At 43.0% G+C, this 15,986-nt stretch overlaps 1 protein-coding gene and 1 long non-coding RNA gene across 2 annotated transcripts in view; one reads left to right on the top strand and one right to left on the bottom strand.

The window, feature by feature from the left end:
• LOC308327387 overlaps window positions 1-15,986 on the bottom strand; it is a 287,480-nt gene that overhangs the window by 183,911 nt on the left and 87,583 nt on the right. The window lies entirely within an intron of this gene.
• The window catches only part of igsf9bb (immunoglobulin superfamily, member 9Bb), a gene marked incomplete at its 3' end in the record, with an annotated part of 124,642 nt that overhangs the window by 61,068 nt on the left and 47,588 nt on the right, over window positions 1-15,986 (top strand). The window contains exons 4-7 of the mRNA XM_080780775.1: window positions 3,133-3,284; window positions 5,237-5,354; window positions 9,963-10,104; window positions 14,114-14,259. Coding sequence (XP_080636901.1) covers window positions 3,133-3,284; window positions 5,237-5,354; window positions 9,963-10,104; window positions 14,114-14,259 — 558 coding nt within the window. The remainder of the gene's footprint in view (window positions 1-3,132; window positions 3,285-5,236; window positions 5,355-9,962; window positions 10,105-14,113; window positions 14,260-15,986) is intronic.

Here is a 15,986-nt window from a genome sequence, read left to right as displayed (position 1 = left end):
CCAAATGTAAGAATATTTATTTCCACTGGGCTCATTCAATATTTCACAATTCTTGAATGTTCTCTCTTGCTTTCTAAACCTTTCCTAAACCTATTGGTCGTAGTAGAAGAGAGACTCGCGGCTCTTCCTCCTCCTCCTCACACAGTCACAACAACTGACCAGTCAAGCATGAGAGTCGGTGCAAGGTGAGAGGGCTCACTCGGCGTGCATTATTGAACGGTGTCTCTGTAACCTGTTTGAATTGGCTAGTCGTCTGCCATTATGCACACTCGGCTGGACGCTCAGGTGAAACGAACCACGGTGCAGCAGCACGGTCGTGTGTTTCTATCAAGGGCAGCGGAGCAGTGTGTGTAGTATAGTGGGCAGGCGTTGGGAGTATAACCGTCTGGGAATCGGAAAAGGTCCCCCCGGTTCGAACCTCGGCTCCTTCAGGCCTGTTTAACCCATTTAGACCCGAGGACGATTCTACAAAATGTCTTCTATAGATCCTGACAGTTTTCTGAAAAAACCTTATGTTTCTGTATCAGTGTTGCTCAATGTTTCATGTCAAGGACCCCAAAAAATTATATGTAATTGGCCGCCCCCCCCCCCCCCCCCCCCCCCCCCCCCCCCCCATCTGAAAATATGTTGTTCCAGGGACCTCCCCAGAAGCAAAGATTTGAGTTAAAATGTTCACTCTTTAATAATATGTATTCAAAGATTTGAGGCACATTTTCACGATTTAGGAAAAAAAATGGCAGACCTACACAAGTTAGCACGGCACTCAGTGCCGCGCTATGAGCTTGTATATCTGCCATCTATCTATCTGCCATTATGTTAGCTAAAGCATAGCATAATGCTTTAAAACACCAAAAGAGATTCCCGCCCCAAAATGGATTAAGTGCCCCTGAGCAAGGCACTTCAACTGTGCGCTCACTTTGAGCAGGCGGTTGCCGGGTCAATGTACTGTAGAGAAGTAATTCCCCTTCACTACAAATCCTTCTTCTAGAGGCGAGGGCACTTTGGATGTGTTGTCTGTTGTTGGTTGAACGACGTCTGTATTGACAGAGAAACCCTATAGCAACCTTTCGACCAACCAAAAGATTTCCTTTATACTATGTACAGTATAGCCAAGTCTACTCCAACACTATCTTCTGCAGTTGTTGTTGACTGTGTGAGTGTGTTTCTGGAAAGTACAAATTGAACGAGCAACAAAGATGTTGTTCTGTGCTGTGTGTGTGTTCAACCCATCAGACAGCCGCATTAGTTAACAGCTGTACCTTCCATTTGGACCTCTACCATAGAGCAGATGGAATGAACAGGGCGCCAACTCAGCTGGATTAATGTAACACAGTGGGGTCTGGACCTTTTGTCTTTTTTTCCCCTTTTTTTTTGCTGTGTGTGTGTGTGTGTTGAATTGTTGATACAGTCATGCGTGTACTAGACTGGAACTCACCTATGCTTTATGGCATAGGCAGAGAAACTAGGTGCAGCTGTGTGACATGAGACTAATTAATTAGAGCGACAGAGAGAGAGAGAGAGAGGGGACGTGTGTACCGGTACGTGTGTGCGTCAATTTAACAAAGGTGCAGACGATCAGAAATCAGCAGAGAGTGAACGACGTTTGCGCTGCTCTATGCCAAATTGAAGTGGACTCGGCCCCCGACTTTTTTTTTCCTCCCTGGAAATAAAAACGTCTGGTTTTCCGAGGCTATGTGTGTACATGTTATATATTTCACATTCGTACCACCTGACAATAACATCTCAACAGAAAGTCCAATTTCAGCAATGCATTCGAACGTATTTGTTCTATAGTCAGTCTCTCTCTCTCTCTCTCTCTCTCTCTCTCTCTCTCTCTCTCTCTCTCTCATATCCAAGTGAGTGAGGGCAGTGTGGTGAGCCGGAACCACTGCATCATCACTGGATCTGTTTTGGCTGTATGCAAACTGCCATGGATCCATTCCATAGCGTTGTGGGCAGATCTTAATCTCTCACCAGCCTCTCAAGACACTTGCTGACGATTGAAGTGAGGGCGACAGGTTGACGATTGAAGTGAGGGTGACACTATATACGTCTCAGTGATTGTGTTAGCATGCTTGGATACTGCTACTAGAATGTAAGGCTGCTTCTAGTAGAATGTAGTGGTGGCAGTTGATCATCCAGAAAATAATGATTGTATTGACCATAGGCTATTGTATAATGTGTTACTCACAGAAAGGTTTTTAGTTTAAAGGGGTTGTGACATAAAAAACATTTTTTTGTGATTTTTCTTAATTCTTATAGGTTTTCTGAGCTCAATTGCACCCCAAAAAACCTGAACTTTTCCCATTCAGTGGATTTTCTGTGGTGTGGGGTTTTCTGGCTCAAACAGGTGCTCTGAATTCCTGCTGTTTGTGATGTAAGAGACAGAATATAATGTCAATGGGATTGCCAGCAGATGTCACTGTCTTCACCGTTTTGCCTGTTTTGCCTGATCTACAATTGGGTTACACACACCAAAAGCTGGACATAGGAGGCCTCTCAAAAAACCACATGTATCATATTCACTGTAGCAACCTTCCATTTCATTGTAACCACAATATATTCCTAATCTTTTCAGGGATTGTATACAGTACTAAACTAAGTGGGTTATAGTTGCTCATGTAGCAGCTTTACTGGTACGATGCGGTACAATTCATATTGGTGCAAAAACATTGCTTAAATTTGTATATTTTTTCTAGTAACATCCAATTTTGTTCTTCTACACGCAGGTGACCGAGGTGTCCCCCTGCCTCCCCAGCACAGACTATAAACTTAATTTCCCTGCAGTGCAACTTGGCAATGCTGACTGCTTGACTTTGATAGTGAAGCTGGCTTCATTCTTTTCTCCCTTAAGCTTAATTTATTCCCTGTTTATGACCGTGACGTTCTGCGTCGCTTGCCGACAATCTTAGATTTTTTTTTTTTTTTTTTTTTTAACTCAAATATTTACTTCTTTCAGATGGGGGGGGTCGGCGGCCAATTACATATATATTACATGAATACGTTTGAGAAGGACTGACATAATAGAAACATAGAGTTTTTTCAGAAAACTGTCAAGGTTTAGAAGGCTTTTGTAGAGAATCGTCTAAAATGGTTAACCATGGACGCTTTTGTTTTCTTGTGACACCTCAGCTCCCCCTACGTTCACGGACACGCCAGCGCAGTACGTAGAGGCCAAGGAAGGGGGCAGCATCGCACTGACCTGCACGGCCTTTGGCAATCCCAAACCCTCTGTCAGCTGGCTGCGCGACAACATACTGCTGGTCAACAGTGCCAAGTACAAGGTACACACTTTTGATATTTTGTGCTTGATTTACAGGTGTATATGTATGGACATATTTTCAGAACGAAAAAGAAATGCACAGCAGAGTACACTGTGTATGGTGTAAACTGTAAAAGCGGACAAACTAGTTACAAACGGTTTGCATCTCTCTTGATTTTACGAGACGTTTCGGACGTTCTACCTAATTGAATTTACCCATTCTGGACTGAGGTCGATTAAAAAAAAGGCTTCTAAATCCTAACATTTTTCTGAAAAACCCATGTTTCTATGTCAGTGGTCCTCAACCTTTTTCATGTCAAGGACCCCCTGAATTATCTCCATTGGGCCTCGGACCCCCATCTCAAAATATGTAGTTTCAGGGACCCCTCAGAAGCCAATATTTTAGTAAAAAAAAAATCGCTCTGAAATATATATTCAAAGATTTGCGCCTTTTCAAAAATAGCAGACCTACAAGCTCGTAAGTGCGCCACTCGGTGGTCAAAATGTACTACTGTAAGTTGAATTAATGTCCATACTGGCATTGAAATGGCTTATACACACATTACTGTAACTTGATTCTTGAGCCTTGATCGTTGTGAGTATAGAATTGACATATTATTTAGTGCTTGGGACCTTTCCCTCTTTCTGAAATGGCCATTACAATCTTCACCATTGTTGTCACACCTGTACATTAGTCTTTGCTTTTTACCAAAGAAAAACTGCAAATTGCCTCAGTTCCTTATATTGCCCTTGACCGTTGAACTATAATTACAAATATAATTATTTACTCAGTTTAACAGTCTATCTTCTTTACATTTTCACAGCAGTTACTATCCTCTTCCTGCAATAATTATAATCTCTTTTACCTTAAGAAATGATATGCTTTGAGGGAAGATCATTTACAAATGTCTTAATATTTATACGCTTTTTTAGCAAAAGGCTGATGCACACCTCAGAAGGCTAGTGACAGGTGCTGTCGGGAGGAAACCTCATAACTCAATTTAGGTTTTTGATATATTTTATTTGGTATGAATCAGTGCTATTGAACACCCTTTACGTCTGTGTGTTGTTTCGAAAATATTGGACCAATGGAAAGTAGTAAAAAGTGCTTTGGACAAAACTCCATTGGACCCTCAAAATGTCTGCTAAAGCAACTAACGCCACCACCTCCCTCCCTCTCGTGGAAGTAATTGACAATATATAAAGTTACAACACCAACTGTTTAAAAAATATAAGGCTTTCTTAATTTCCTGAAAAATGAACATTTTGGAGTTATGAGGTTATTAAAAAGGCTATCTTTGAAACACAAAGAAAAGATCTGTCCTGATGAAGGTCTAATAAATCGACCTAAACTTTGACCTAATAAAGAGCAACATTTTGGCAAGTGTCTGACAGTGTGCTGGACCTTTCCTTTTGTTTTTCAAAGATACCCTCTTTAATTAATTTATACGCTAACAGAGCACAGGGGGGGGGGTAAATACGCAAATGTTTGGGCTATGATTGGATACTGTCTGTGAGGGAAGATGGAGAGGGAAACAGCAGAGAACGGAGAGCCAGAGTTACAGTAGCATAAGATCCACTCTTAACTATTGACTGCTGCATGCGGAATGGGGATATACGCCACCCACTCACTCACACTCGATCAATTATTCAAATATCCCAGCTTTGTTCAAAGAAATGTTATACATTTAAATAAGTCCCTTTCACAGTGGTTTCCCCCCCCCCCCCCCCCCCCCCCGCAGAGTAACCACATTACAGTATATCATGGTTGTCTGTGTGTATAATGTACAATTGTGTAAATGTAGGCCTATAATAATATAAAATAAAACAAAATAAAAAAACGTGTATAATTGCACACCAGTGAAATTATACACAGATTTCCAGAAATATTATATTATAAAACGTCTGTCTGTCTGTCTGTCTGTCTGTCTGTCTGTGTGCGTGTGTGCGTGTGCGTGTGCGTGCGCGTGTCAGGTGTCTGACGGCAGCTTGACAGTGCTGTCTGTGAACCGAGGGGACCGTGGCGCGTACACCTGCCGGGCAATCAGCCCTCAAGGAGAGGCCATTCACACCACACGCCTTCTGGTACAAGGTACTGTCTCACACCACACGCCTTCTATAGTACAAGGTACTGTCTCACACCACACGCCTTCTATAGTACAAGGTACTGTCTCACACCACACGCCTTCTGGTACAAGGTATTGTCTCACACCACACGCCTTCTGGTACAAGGTACTGTCTCACACCACACGCCTTCTATAGTACAAGGTACTGTCTCACACCACACGCCTTCTATAGTACAAGGTACTGTCTCACACCACACGCCTTCTGGTACAAGGTATTGTCTCACACCACACGCCTTCTGGTACAAGGTACTGTCTCACACCACACGCCTTCTGGTACAAGGTACTGTCTCACACCACTCGCCTTCTGGTACAAGGTACTGTCTCACACCACTCGCCTCCTGGTACAAGGTACTGTCTCACACCACACGCCTTCTATAGTACAAGGTACTGTCTCACACCACACGCCTTCTATAGTACAAGGTACTGTCTCACACCACACGCCTTCTATAGTACAAGGTACTGTCTCAGCTCAACTTCTGTGTCTGTTTGTTTGTTGTGTTTACATTTGCATTATAACCAGAACCACCCCTGACGGTCATTAAACCCATTCTGGACAGGGGAACCCCTTTTGGTGTTTGAAGCATTATGTTATAGGCCTTACTACTTCAGCTGTTGGAAAAATAGCCACAAGCTGTCAAAAATGGCAGATCTTCAAGCTCATATAGCGTGGCACCGAGTGCCGCGCTATACAACCTTGTATAGATCTGGCATTTTAGAAAAAACGTGAAAATGTGGCGCAAATCCTGGAATATATATTTGGCTTCAGAGCGAATGTTTTTAACTCAAATCTTTGCTTCTGGGGGGGGGGGGGGGGGGGGTCCCTGGAACTACATATTTTCAGAGGGGGGGGGGGGGGTCCACAGCCAAATAAGGTTGAGCACCACCACTGACATAGAAACATTGGAATCTACTGTAGGTCTAAATGGGTTAAAAAAAAGTCAGATTTTTTTTTTTTGTTATTGTTTGGGCCCCCAGCCCCCCCCCCCTCATCACGGCCCACCTGGGAATCGCTGCAGTAGATGCATGACGTAGCTGTTTTACAGTACATGTACAGTACACTACAGTACACCTCGGTATATACCTGTAGTCGTCCGAGTGTAGTCCTCTCTGTCATAAATCAAACATGCGGCGCTCTCCGTGTCGACCGGCGACGGATGAAACCAGAAGGTCACGCCTGTATACTTTCACTTGCCACTGTATTAAAAACCAGGCCACAGTCAGCTTAGCTACTTGACCCATTATGTATAATTTACCGAGGGAGACAGATTAATCCATTCTGGACGGGGGAACCCCTTTTGGTGTGAGCATTACGTTGTGCTTTAGCTATTGAAAAATAGCAGATCTACAAGCTCGTAGCGCGCCACCGAGTGTGCAGGTCTGTAGGTCTGCTATTATTTTTTTTAAATCGAAGAACGACTGACACAGAAACATATGCTTTTTCAGAAAACTGTCAGGATGTATAGAAGACATTTTTTAGAATCTGATCTCGGGTCAGAATGGATTAAAAGATGCCCTCCAGGAACGCTACTGCTGAGCGTGCAGCACATGAAACGAGGGGGCGACAGAGACAGACAAAACGGCACTCAGCAGGGTCCCGAATCCGATGACACACACACACACACACACACACACACACACACACACACACACACACACACACACACACACACACACACTGTACACAAACACAAGCACACAGACACAGACACGGACACGCATGTACAAGAACACATTTGCACGCTTTCCCTCTCTTTCTGTCTGACCCCAACGCACACGCACGCACGCGCATACATCCACACACACACACACACACACACACACACACACACACACACACACACACACACACACACACACGCATCCTGTCCAGGCCGGGAAACCATGCCATGCCATGCTAATGGGTTTGGCAGCTGTAAAGGCTCTGCCTGCTAAAGGATCTGGCCCTAGGCTCCAGATCAGAACTAACATATTGGGCTAGCTGTGTGTGTCTGCGTGTGTGTGTGTGTGTGTGTGTGTGTGTGTGTGTGTGTGTGTGTGTGTGTGTGTGTGTCTGCGTGTGTGCGTGCGTGCGTGCAGGTTCAAGGACATGATGAGCAGGGAAATACTCATTTTTTTGTGGACCTCTCTATGGCAATATTGGGTTTTTTTCCTGGGTATTTTAGGATTACATTCATGGTGAAGGTCAGGGGTTTGGCTTACAGATGTGTGTGTGGTGTGTTTGAACTGTATACGCACACGCACACACACACACACACACACACACACACACACACGGTCACAGATCCTCAAATCCAGTAGCACAGCAGACCCAGAGGCAGTATGCGAGTAGCTGATACACAGTTAAATCCTCAGCATTAGTTTAAAGCCGTAATTGTGTCACTTTTTTTGGTGTGAATAAAATGTCGTTTTGTTAATACATCACAACGTATATGCATTTGGGGTGGATGTACTGTGGATGTCTCCCTGCTCTTCTATTGAGACGTTTACTGTAGATCCATGTGTCTGATTTGACCCGCATTTCAACATTCAGTTCAACAGTGTTGCTTTTGGCAGCAATGAGGCAGATTTTAAGTTTTTAGTCATAGTCTCTTGAATAGTTTTCATTTAGTTTCAGTCACATTTTAGTCACCTGGAATGTTTTAGTGTTTAGTCTAGTTTTAGTGGACTAAATATCATAAGATTTTTGTTGACAAAAACGACAGTTGATAGTAGTCAACTGTCGACTAAAATGTATTCCCACGACTGAATTTACACTTGCTGAAAATAGCAGATCTACAAGCGCACAACGCGACGTTGTGAGCTTGTAGATCTGCTATTTTCAGCATGCAACTAAGTGTAAAATGACTTCTACTGGATCTCTTTTCCACTAGTCCCTTCTTAACATTTTAGTCTAGTTTTTATTTGTTGAGGAAATTGTCAATACATTTAGTCTCAGTTTTAGTCGACGGACATTTTTCGCCACATGTAGTTTTAGTCGACAAAATCAAAACTGCCCCCCCCCCCCCAAGTAGGAAGGCTCATAATTTGTTGTTACCTCTGTAAAGCCCCCCCATGTAAAGCGTCTTTGGGTACTCAGAAAAGCGCTATATAAGTTTGAGATATTATTATTATTATATTACTATTAGCTCAGTAGTAAAAAATATAATAATAATAATTCAGTACTTGTGCAGGAAGCCCGGGTTCAAAGCTGGACCAGTGTACTGCACTGTACAGTATTTACTGTAAATGCACTTTATTAATGTCCACCATACTGTCCATCTGGCACAGCTCAGTTCAGGGTTCACTCGATAATGTCTCTAATCCTATGCTGAGTGCAAACTCTGGTGTCTGGTGTCACCCGGGGTCCGTGACCTCACTAAATGCTCTATTCGCCACATATTGAATGATGTGTTAATCTTTGTGTGTGACTGTGTGCGTGTTTGCGTGCGTGTGTGTGTGTGCGCACGCGCGTGTGTGTGTGTGTGTGTGTGTGTGTGTGTGTGTGTGTGTGTGTGTGTGTGTGTGTGCATGGTCGTAGTGGAGTTATCCGGTGGTGGAAAAAAGTACTCAATTGTTTTTACTCAAGTAAACGTACCAATGCTGCAATTTAGAACTACTCCGTTACAAGTGAAAGTACGGAATTGAAGATGTACTCTTGAGTAAAAGTACAAAAGAATCGGCATCAAAATGCACTTAAAGCACTAACAGTAAAAGTAGGCTACTCATTGTGCAGAATGTCCCATTTCACAAGTTCAAAATGTGTACAAAATCGATTGAAAAGTGTATACGTGTTTAAATGCTGAATGTATGTTTTCAAATAATTGTAGTGCAGTAAAAGTACAATATTTGAGATGTAGTGGAGCAGAGTAGTGGAGTAGAAGTGAAAGTATTGGAAAGTAGAAGTACTCAAGTACAGTACAAATGCCTCAAAATTGTACTTAAGTACAGTTACTTAAAGTACAAGTACTTAGTTACTTTCCACCATACTGGAGTTATCTGTGATGTGTGTCTGGTCACATATCTGGTCAGAGCTCTGCTTTCCCCACTGCATGGCCTGTGGTCAGCAGACAGACATCATTACCGCCTCTGACCAACCATAGGAATGTTTCTCCTCAACCTCTGGGGCCTGGGCCGTGGCTCACAGTTTTAGTCGCATTTTAGTCACCTGGAATGTCTTAGTGTTGGTCTAGTTTTAGGCGACGAAATGTCATCAGATTTTAGTCGACTAAATCCACAGTTGATTTAGTCGGCTAAGATGTATTTTGGCGGGCCTCGATGCCGTCGTAATGAGTGTTTTTACACTTGCTGAAAATAGCCGATCTACAAGCTCACAACGCGTTGCGTTGCGGCGCGTTGTGAGCTTGTAGATCAGCTATTTTCAGCATGCAACCAAGTGTAAAATGACTTATACTGGATCTCTTGTCCACTAGTCCCTTCCTAACTTTTTAGTTTTAGTCATCGTAGCTTAGTTTTCATTTAGTTTCCATTAGTTTTTTTGTCAGTGAAAAAAGGTAGTCGACGAACATTTTTCGTCTTAGTTTTAGTCGACGAAAACAACGCTGATCGTCCGTGTCCTTCCTTCCCCCCCCCCGCAGGCCCACCGTTCATCGTGTCCCCTCCAGAGAACATCACCGTCAACATCTCGCAGGACGCCTTCTTCACGTGCCAGGCCGAGGCGTACCCCGGCAACCTGACCTACACCTGGTTCTGGGAGCAGGACAACGTCTTCTTCAAGAAGTAAGTAAAGCTGCCATTCAGTGTTTTAGCCGTGACGTGAGCGTGAAAAACTCAATCATGCTCAGTGATGCTCAATATTTCATGTCAAGGACCCCAAAAATTATATGTAATAGGCCGCCGACCCCCATCTGAAAATATGTTGTTCCTCAGAAGCGAAGATTTGAGTTAAAAAGGTTCACTCTGAAAGAATAATATATATTCAAAGATTTGAGGCACATCTTCACGATTTTTCAAAAATAGCTGATACAAACCTAGCCATGTTTAGTTTGTTATTTAAACACTATATGTGTATGCTGTATCTACAAATAGTGGCATTCTTCTTGTAAAGCCCCTTAACCCATTTAGAAAAAAGTCTCAAAAAAGCTCATAGCGCGCCACTCGGTGGCGCACTATGAAGCTTGTAGATCTGCTATTTTTCAATAGCTAAAGTATAACATAATGCTCCGTTAAAACACCCAAAGGGGTTCCCGACTTCCGCCCCAAAATGGGTTAGTGTTGCATCCTGGACGATTACATGAAAGTTTAAGTTGAATTAATTTAATTTCATAAATGTATTATCAGAAATGTATATTCATATTGTTTGTGTGTGTGTGGGGGGGGGGGAGTAGAGGTACAATCATAAAATAGTCTAGTCTAGTCTCACAGACAGTGTCCCATGCATGCATGGCTGAAACCCAACTTCTACATTTTTAGTTTGGTTATAGAGCACGACTGGCAGGACACTCATCTTCCTCCAGACGTCCTCCTGTGACATTTTCACATTTTACACTTGGAAGCAGCTCGGACAGAGACAAGGCACTTGTCCCTTCCACTTATCTACAAAGTACCCCTTAGCCACACTAAGCCACCAAAAAAAAAAGCCTGCAGTCGGGTTACGGCTTGCACGGTACAAGTTCCCAATACATCACATCACATCACATCGGCGCACGCCTCGTTGCACTGCTTCTGATGCAGAAAGGCTCGGCAGGGATGCCAGTTGAACACACGTGTAGCTCTAGCTACAGTACGTTGTAGGGTCGCGTTGGCTGCATTCGAGGTTCTTACACGGCTACAAAAGCATTATGGTTTGTCTTTGTTGTCTCTCCCGATGGAGAGGTATACTGTAATACTGTCGCAATGATGTCGTCTTATTACAATAAAGCCCCATCTATAATAGTGTCCAATCCGGTGCTCAAATGAGTTTACTGACATTATCAGCCTGATTCGCTGCGTTCCGCGGATCTGAAAATGTCACTGCGCTACTCAGTCTGGAAAGTCTCCTATATTCTCTCTACCATAATTATGCAGATGACACGCAAATCTACAAATAAAGATAAAACTGAGATCGTTGTTTTTGGACCACAGAAACAGAGACCGAGTGTAATTTCTCACCTTGAATCGCGGTCTCTTATACCCAAGAGTCAGGTGAGAGAACTTGGTGTTGTCCTAGACTCGGATTTACATTTTTAACAGTCATATCAAAACTGTAATTTCATCTGCCTATTATCACCTTAAAAATATTGCAAGAGTTAGAGGAATTATGTCCAAGCAAGACCTATAGAAACACTTATACATGCTTTTGTTTCCAGTAGACTGGATTACTGTAATGGTCTGCTCACAGGACTTTCAAACAAAGCTCTTCGTCAACTCCCAACTGATTCAGAATGCTGCTGCTAGAGTCCTGACAAAAACTAGGAAATATGACCATATTACACCAGTCCTAAAAACCTTACATACCAGTGTCCCAGAGAATAGTTTTTAAAATGTTGTTACTTGTTTATAAATCTGTTTGTGGCTTTGGGCCCAGCTACATCTCAGACATGCTGAAGCCTTATGAGCCCTCCAGAACCCTTAGGTCATCTGAGGCTGGTGAAGCAGCATTTCACCATTATGCACCACAAACCTGGAATGACATTCCAGGTTACATTAGGAAATCCCCAAACATAGCCATTTTCAAGTCCAATTTAAAAACCTATTTATTTAACATTGCCTATCCCAGTGCCTGGACTTTAAATTAGCTGTGTTTTCTGTTTCTATTAAAGGTGGTATGCTCCTATATTTTATTTTAATTGTATCTATAATCTGTAGATATCTGTAGATAATCTCAGTCGACTGTCCAGACTGAGTAGCGAGTGACAATTCAGAATCACGGAAGGCAGCAATTCAGGCTGGAACCCAGGCTAGGGATCCCCCCCCCCCAGTTTGAATTAGCTAATGTGGCCTGGGAAACGATAGATGGATGGATGAATGGATAGTCGGACGGTACATATCGAAGTCGGACATCAGTAGTTCTCTCAAAGTTGGACTTCGGCCATATACTGTACATACAGTATTCCCCATAGTGTTGTAAGGACTTCATTTGAGATGACGTAATCTTCTCCCCTTGCCTCTGCTTGTTGCACGCACGCACTCACGCACGCACGCACGCACACACACAATCCAATTTGGAGCTGGCAAAGCAGGGAGGAAGGAGGAGAGAGTGGGGGAATGCAAAATGTCTGTTGCCTTGACTACTGGCAGTGACCGGTCGCCAGTAGACGGAGTCTAATCTCAGGTCTAAGACTAGAGCTCGTCCCTCATGTGTCTCTCGCTCTCGTCCAGGCTGATTGAACACGCGTGCTGGAGCGAACAGAGCGAGCATGTCGTCGGTCTACAAGCCCCCCCCCGCATAACGTCACCCTCCTAGACACGGAGCCCCCGGACCAAAAATAGCCAATACTGTATTATAAGCCCCACACCGCGTCACTGGTGTATAGCCACGCGTTGTGAGCGTTGTAGACCTGCTATTTCTGTCACGCGACGGCATCCTACGATGGACTCTGGAGCATTCATTAATGGTGTCCAATCCATCCTACGATGGAGCATTCATTAACCCATGTAGACCTGAGGACGATTCTACAAATGTCTTCTAAATCATGACAGTTTTCTGAAAAACCTCATGTTCTCAAACATTTTCACGTCAAGGACCCCCAAAGAATATTATGTATTTGGCCACCGACCCCCCCCCCCCCCCCCCATCTGAAAATATGTCGTTCCAGGCAGGCACCCCTCCCAGAAGCAAAAGATTTGAGTTAAAAACGTTCGCTGTGAAACAATATGTATTCAAAGATTTGCGCCACATTTTCACGATTTTTTTCAAAAATAGCAGACCTACTGTACGAGTTCATAGCGCGGCACTTGAATCGCCCCTGAATCGCTATAGCCATTAAAAAAATATGTTCTGATAATGGAATGAAACTAAATGAGAATGCAGTGTGTCGGCCAGTTTGCAACTGTTTACCTGATTTCTTTATTTCACTAAAGGATACAGAGTTTTGGTATAGTCTTGAAAAAGACTGCAGCAGAGTGTTGTGCAGATATGTACAGTATCTGCATATATATAGTGTGTCTGTGCATATTCATTTAGCATACAGTGTTTTACCTACAGTATTGGACAACTGAATGAATGGCCATGTCGTCACATTATGGTTTGTCAACAATTTACAATTTAGGCATTTAGCAGACGCTCTTAATCCAGAGCGACTTACATTAAGCAAGAACAAAAAGCATGGCATACATCACCTATATAAAAAGTAGTTATCATGAAACATGCGTAAGCTCAGAACGTAACAGTGGAGTATCTACAGTATATCATGCAACTATATTATGTAAACTATACATGCAATTCTAGTGCTGTCTACGTAACAAGCTATGTCTGTTTAAAATAGTATCTAAGTCAACATAAAGTGCTATCTAAGGGGCTAGGCTAGGGCAAGTGCTACGGGCCATGGTGGGTTTTCAGACTACGTATTATACCAGAGTCAGTTTCATTTCAAATGCAGTGCACCATGTAAAAAAAAAACCTTCGAACGAATTCACCCAGTATGTGACCTTTAATGCGATAGAACAAGACATGAATTAAGTTCTGAGTTTTGCTCCCAGTCACAGTGTAGCTTAATAAGCTTATCTAGAATTGGACCATTTTGACTATTCCTCTCTCTCTCTCTCTCTCTCTCTCTCTCTCTCTCTCCCCTCTCCCCTCCCTCCGCAGTGACTTAAAGCGCAGAGTCAGTATTCTTATCGACGGTTCCCTTATTGTCGCCCAAGCCAAGCCTGAGGATTCTGGGACATACACGTGCAGCCCTAGCAACAGCCTGGGCCAGCCGCCGTCGGCCTCGGCCTACCTGACAGTGCAACGTGAGTATAACCCATTCTGACCTGAGATCAGATTCATACGAGGTTTCCACTGGAGGACACACACTGGTCTGATGAACCCATTCTGACCTGAGATCAGATTCTAAAAAATGTCAGTCGTTCTTCGATTTTTCAAAAATAGCAGACCTACAAGCTCGTATCGCGCCACTCGGTGGCGCGATATGAGCTTGTAGATCTGCTATTTTTCAATAGCTAAAGCATAACATGATGCCAACACCAAAATGGGTGCCCGGTCAGAATGGGATAATAATATGTTACTAAAGCTGCACAATTTCACTTTCCTGATTTTTTTTTTCTTCCTTTGCCCATTGTATTGAGCTAATAGTTTCTCTCCCCTGCTTGCTCTGGGGGGGAATGTGTCAAGGCAGAAACATCATGATCATGTCAAAGGCCGATCGTGTCCAACCTAAATGTCTCAATAGAAGAGCAAGGAGACAAAACAACCACCCCAATTGTATATTGTAAAGTTATACCTGGTATTAAATACCACACAGATTGGTGGAATATAATTGTATTCATGTACAGTACCAACCAGCTATTGAAAAATAGCAGATCTACAAGCTCATAGCGCGGCACCGAGTGCCGCACTACGAGCTTGTAGGTCTGCTATTTTTGAAACATTTCAGAGCAAACATTTTTAACTAAAATATTTGCTTCTGGGGGGGTCCCTGGAACTTCATATTTTGAGATGGGGGTCCGTGGCCCAATAGGGCCTTGACATGAAAAAGGTTGAGCACCACTGACATAGAAACATAGGTTTTTCAGAAATAAATTAGGATTTAGAAGACTTTTATTTGAATCGACCTCAGTCCAAAAAGGAAGCGTGAGAAGTAGAGCTACTGTATGCACAAAATAACCATAGTAAAAATGCCCAAACTAAAGGCCCAAGTCAATCTGAAACCATGGAGAACCATGCGTGTTAAATGGTCAAATTACCAATTCACACATCTCTACTATACTACTCTTTCCACTGACCACGTTTATACGCATCTGCACTGCATTTACACTACAATTACCTCATTTCCCTCAGCAACAATTAGTTAATGGCACAGCTGAGTGTGTTAATTAGTACTTTAAGTAATATCCCATTTAGCATTTAGCAGGTCACACAAAACACATTGCAGCAGCAGCAGCAGCAACAAACTAAACCGGGACAATTTTATCTTTAAACTATTGGCTTGAAAAATCCAGAAAGTCAGTTCAGAAATCACGTTGTTATCACGGTACATTTGATGCAGGAAGAACTGCATTGAAATGTGATTGACAGGTGGCTTTCCAATACAGGTATATCTTATAAGCCGAACCTAAAGGTTTTAAAGATAACTGTGTGATCTTGCAATATTTCTTATTACAAACCCCTTTTCCTCAGCAGCTAATCTGTTTTCCGCAAAACCCAGACAGACTTTATAGACTTTCTGTTGTTAAGCATCAGCAGATGGTTCAGTTTATCTAACATTCTTCCTTCCATATCACCTCATCTTCTCTCTGTGTCTGTGCAAAGCTCACACAGTGAGCGATATTATATCGTAATACCGGGTCAGATGTTTGTTGGGTCAAGGTCAGTGCCTATTTGGTCTCTGTTCGGACTGAAAGGCATTTCCCTCCCCCCAGGGTTCTTTATCTTGTCTCCGTACACATTGGGTCTTCACCTAGTCACTAGATGAGGTTATAGTTATAGCATCTCATATATATCACATACTCTGGACCAA

The sequence above is a fragment of the Protomyctophum bolini genome (genome assembly GCF_963924005.1).
Source record: "Protomyctophum bolini genome assembly, chromosome: 13".
Classification (NCBI taxonomy): Eukaryota; Metazoa; Chordata; class Actinopteri; order Myctophiformes; family Myctophidae; genus Protomyctophum; species Protomyctophum bolini.
The sequence above is the reverse complement of the archived record's forward strand: the minus strand, read 5'-3'. Positions and strand labels throughout refer to the sequence as shown.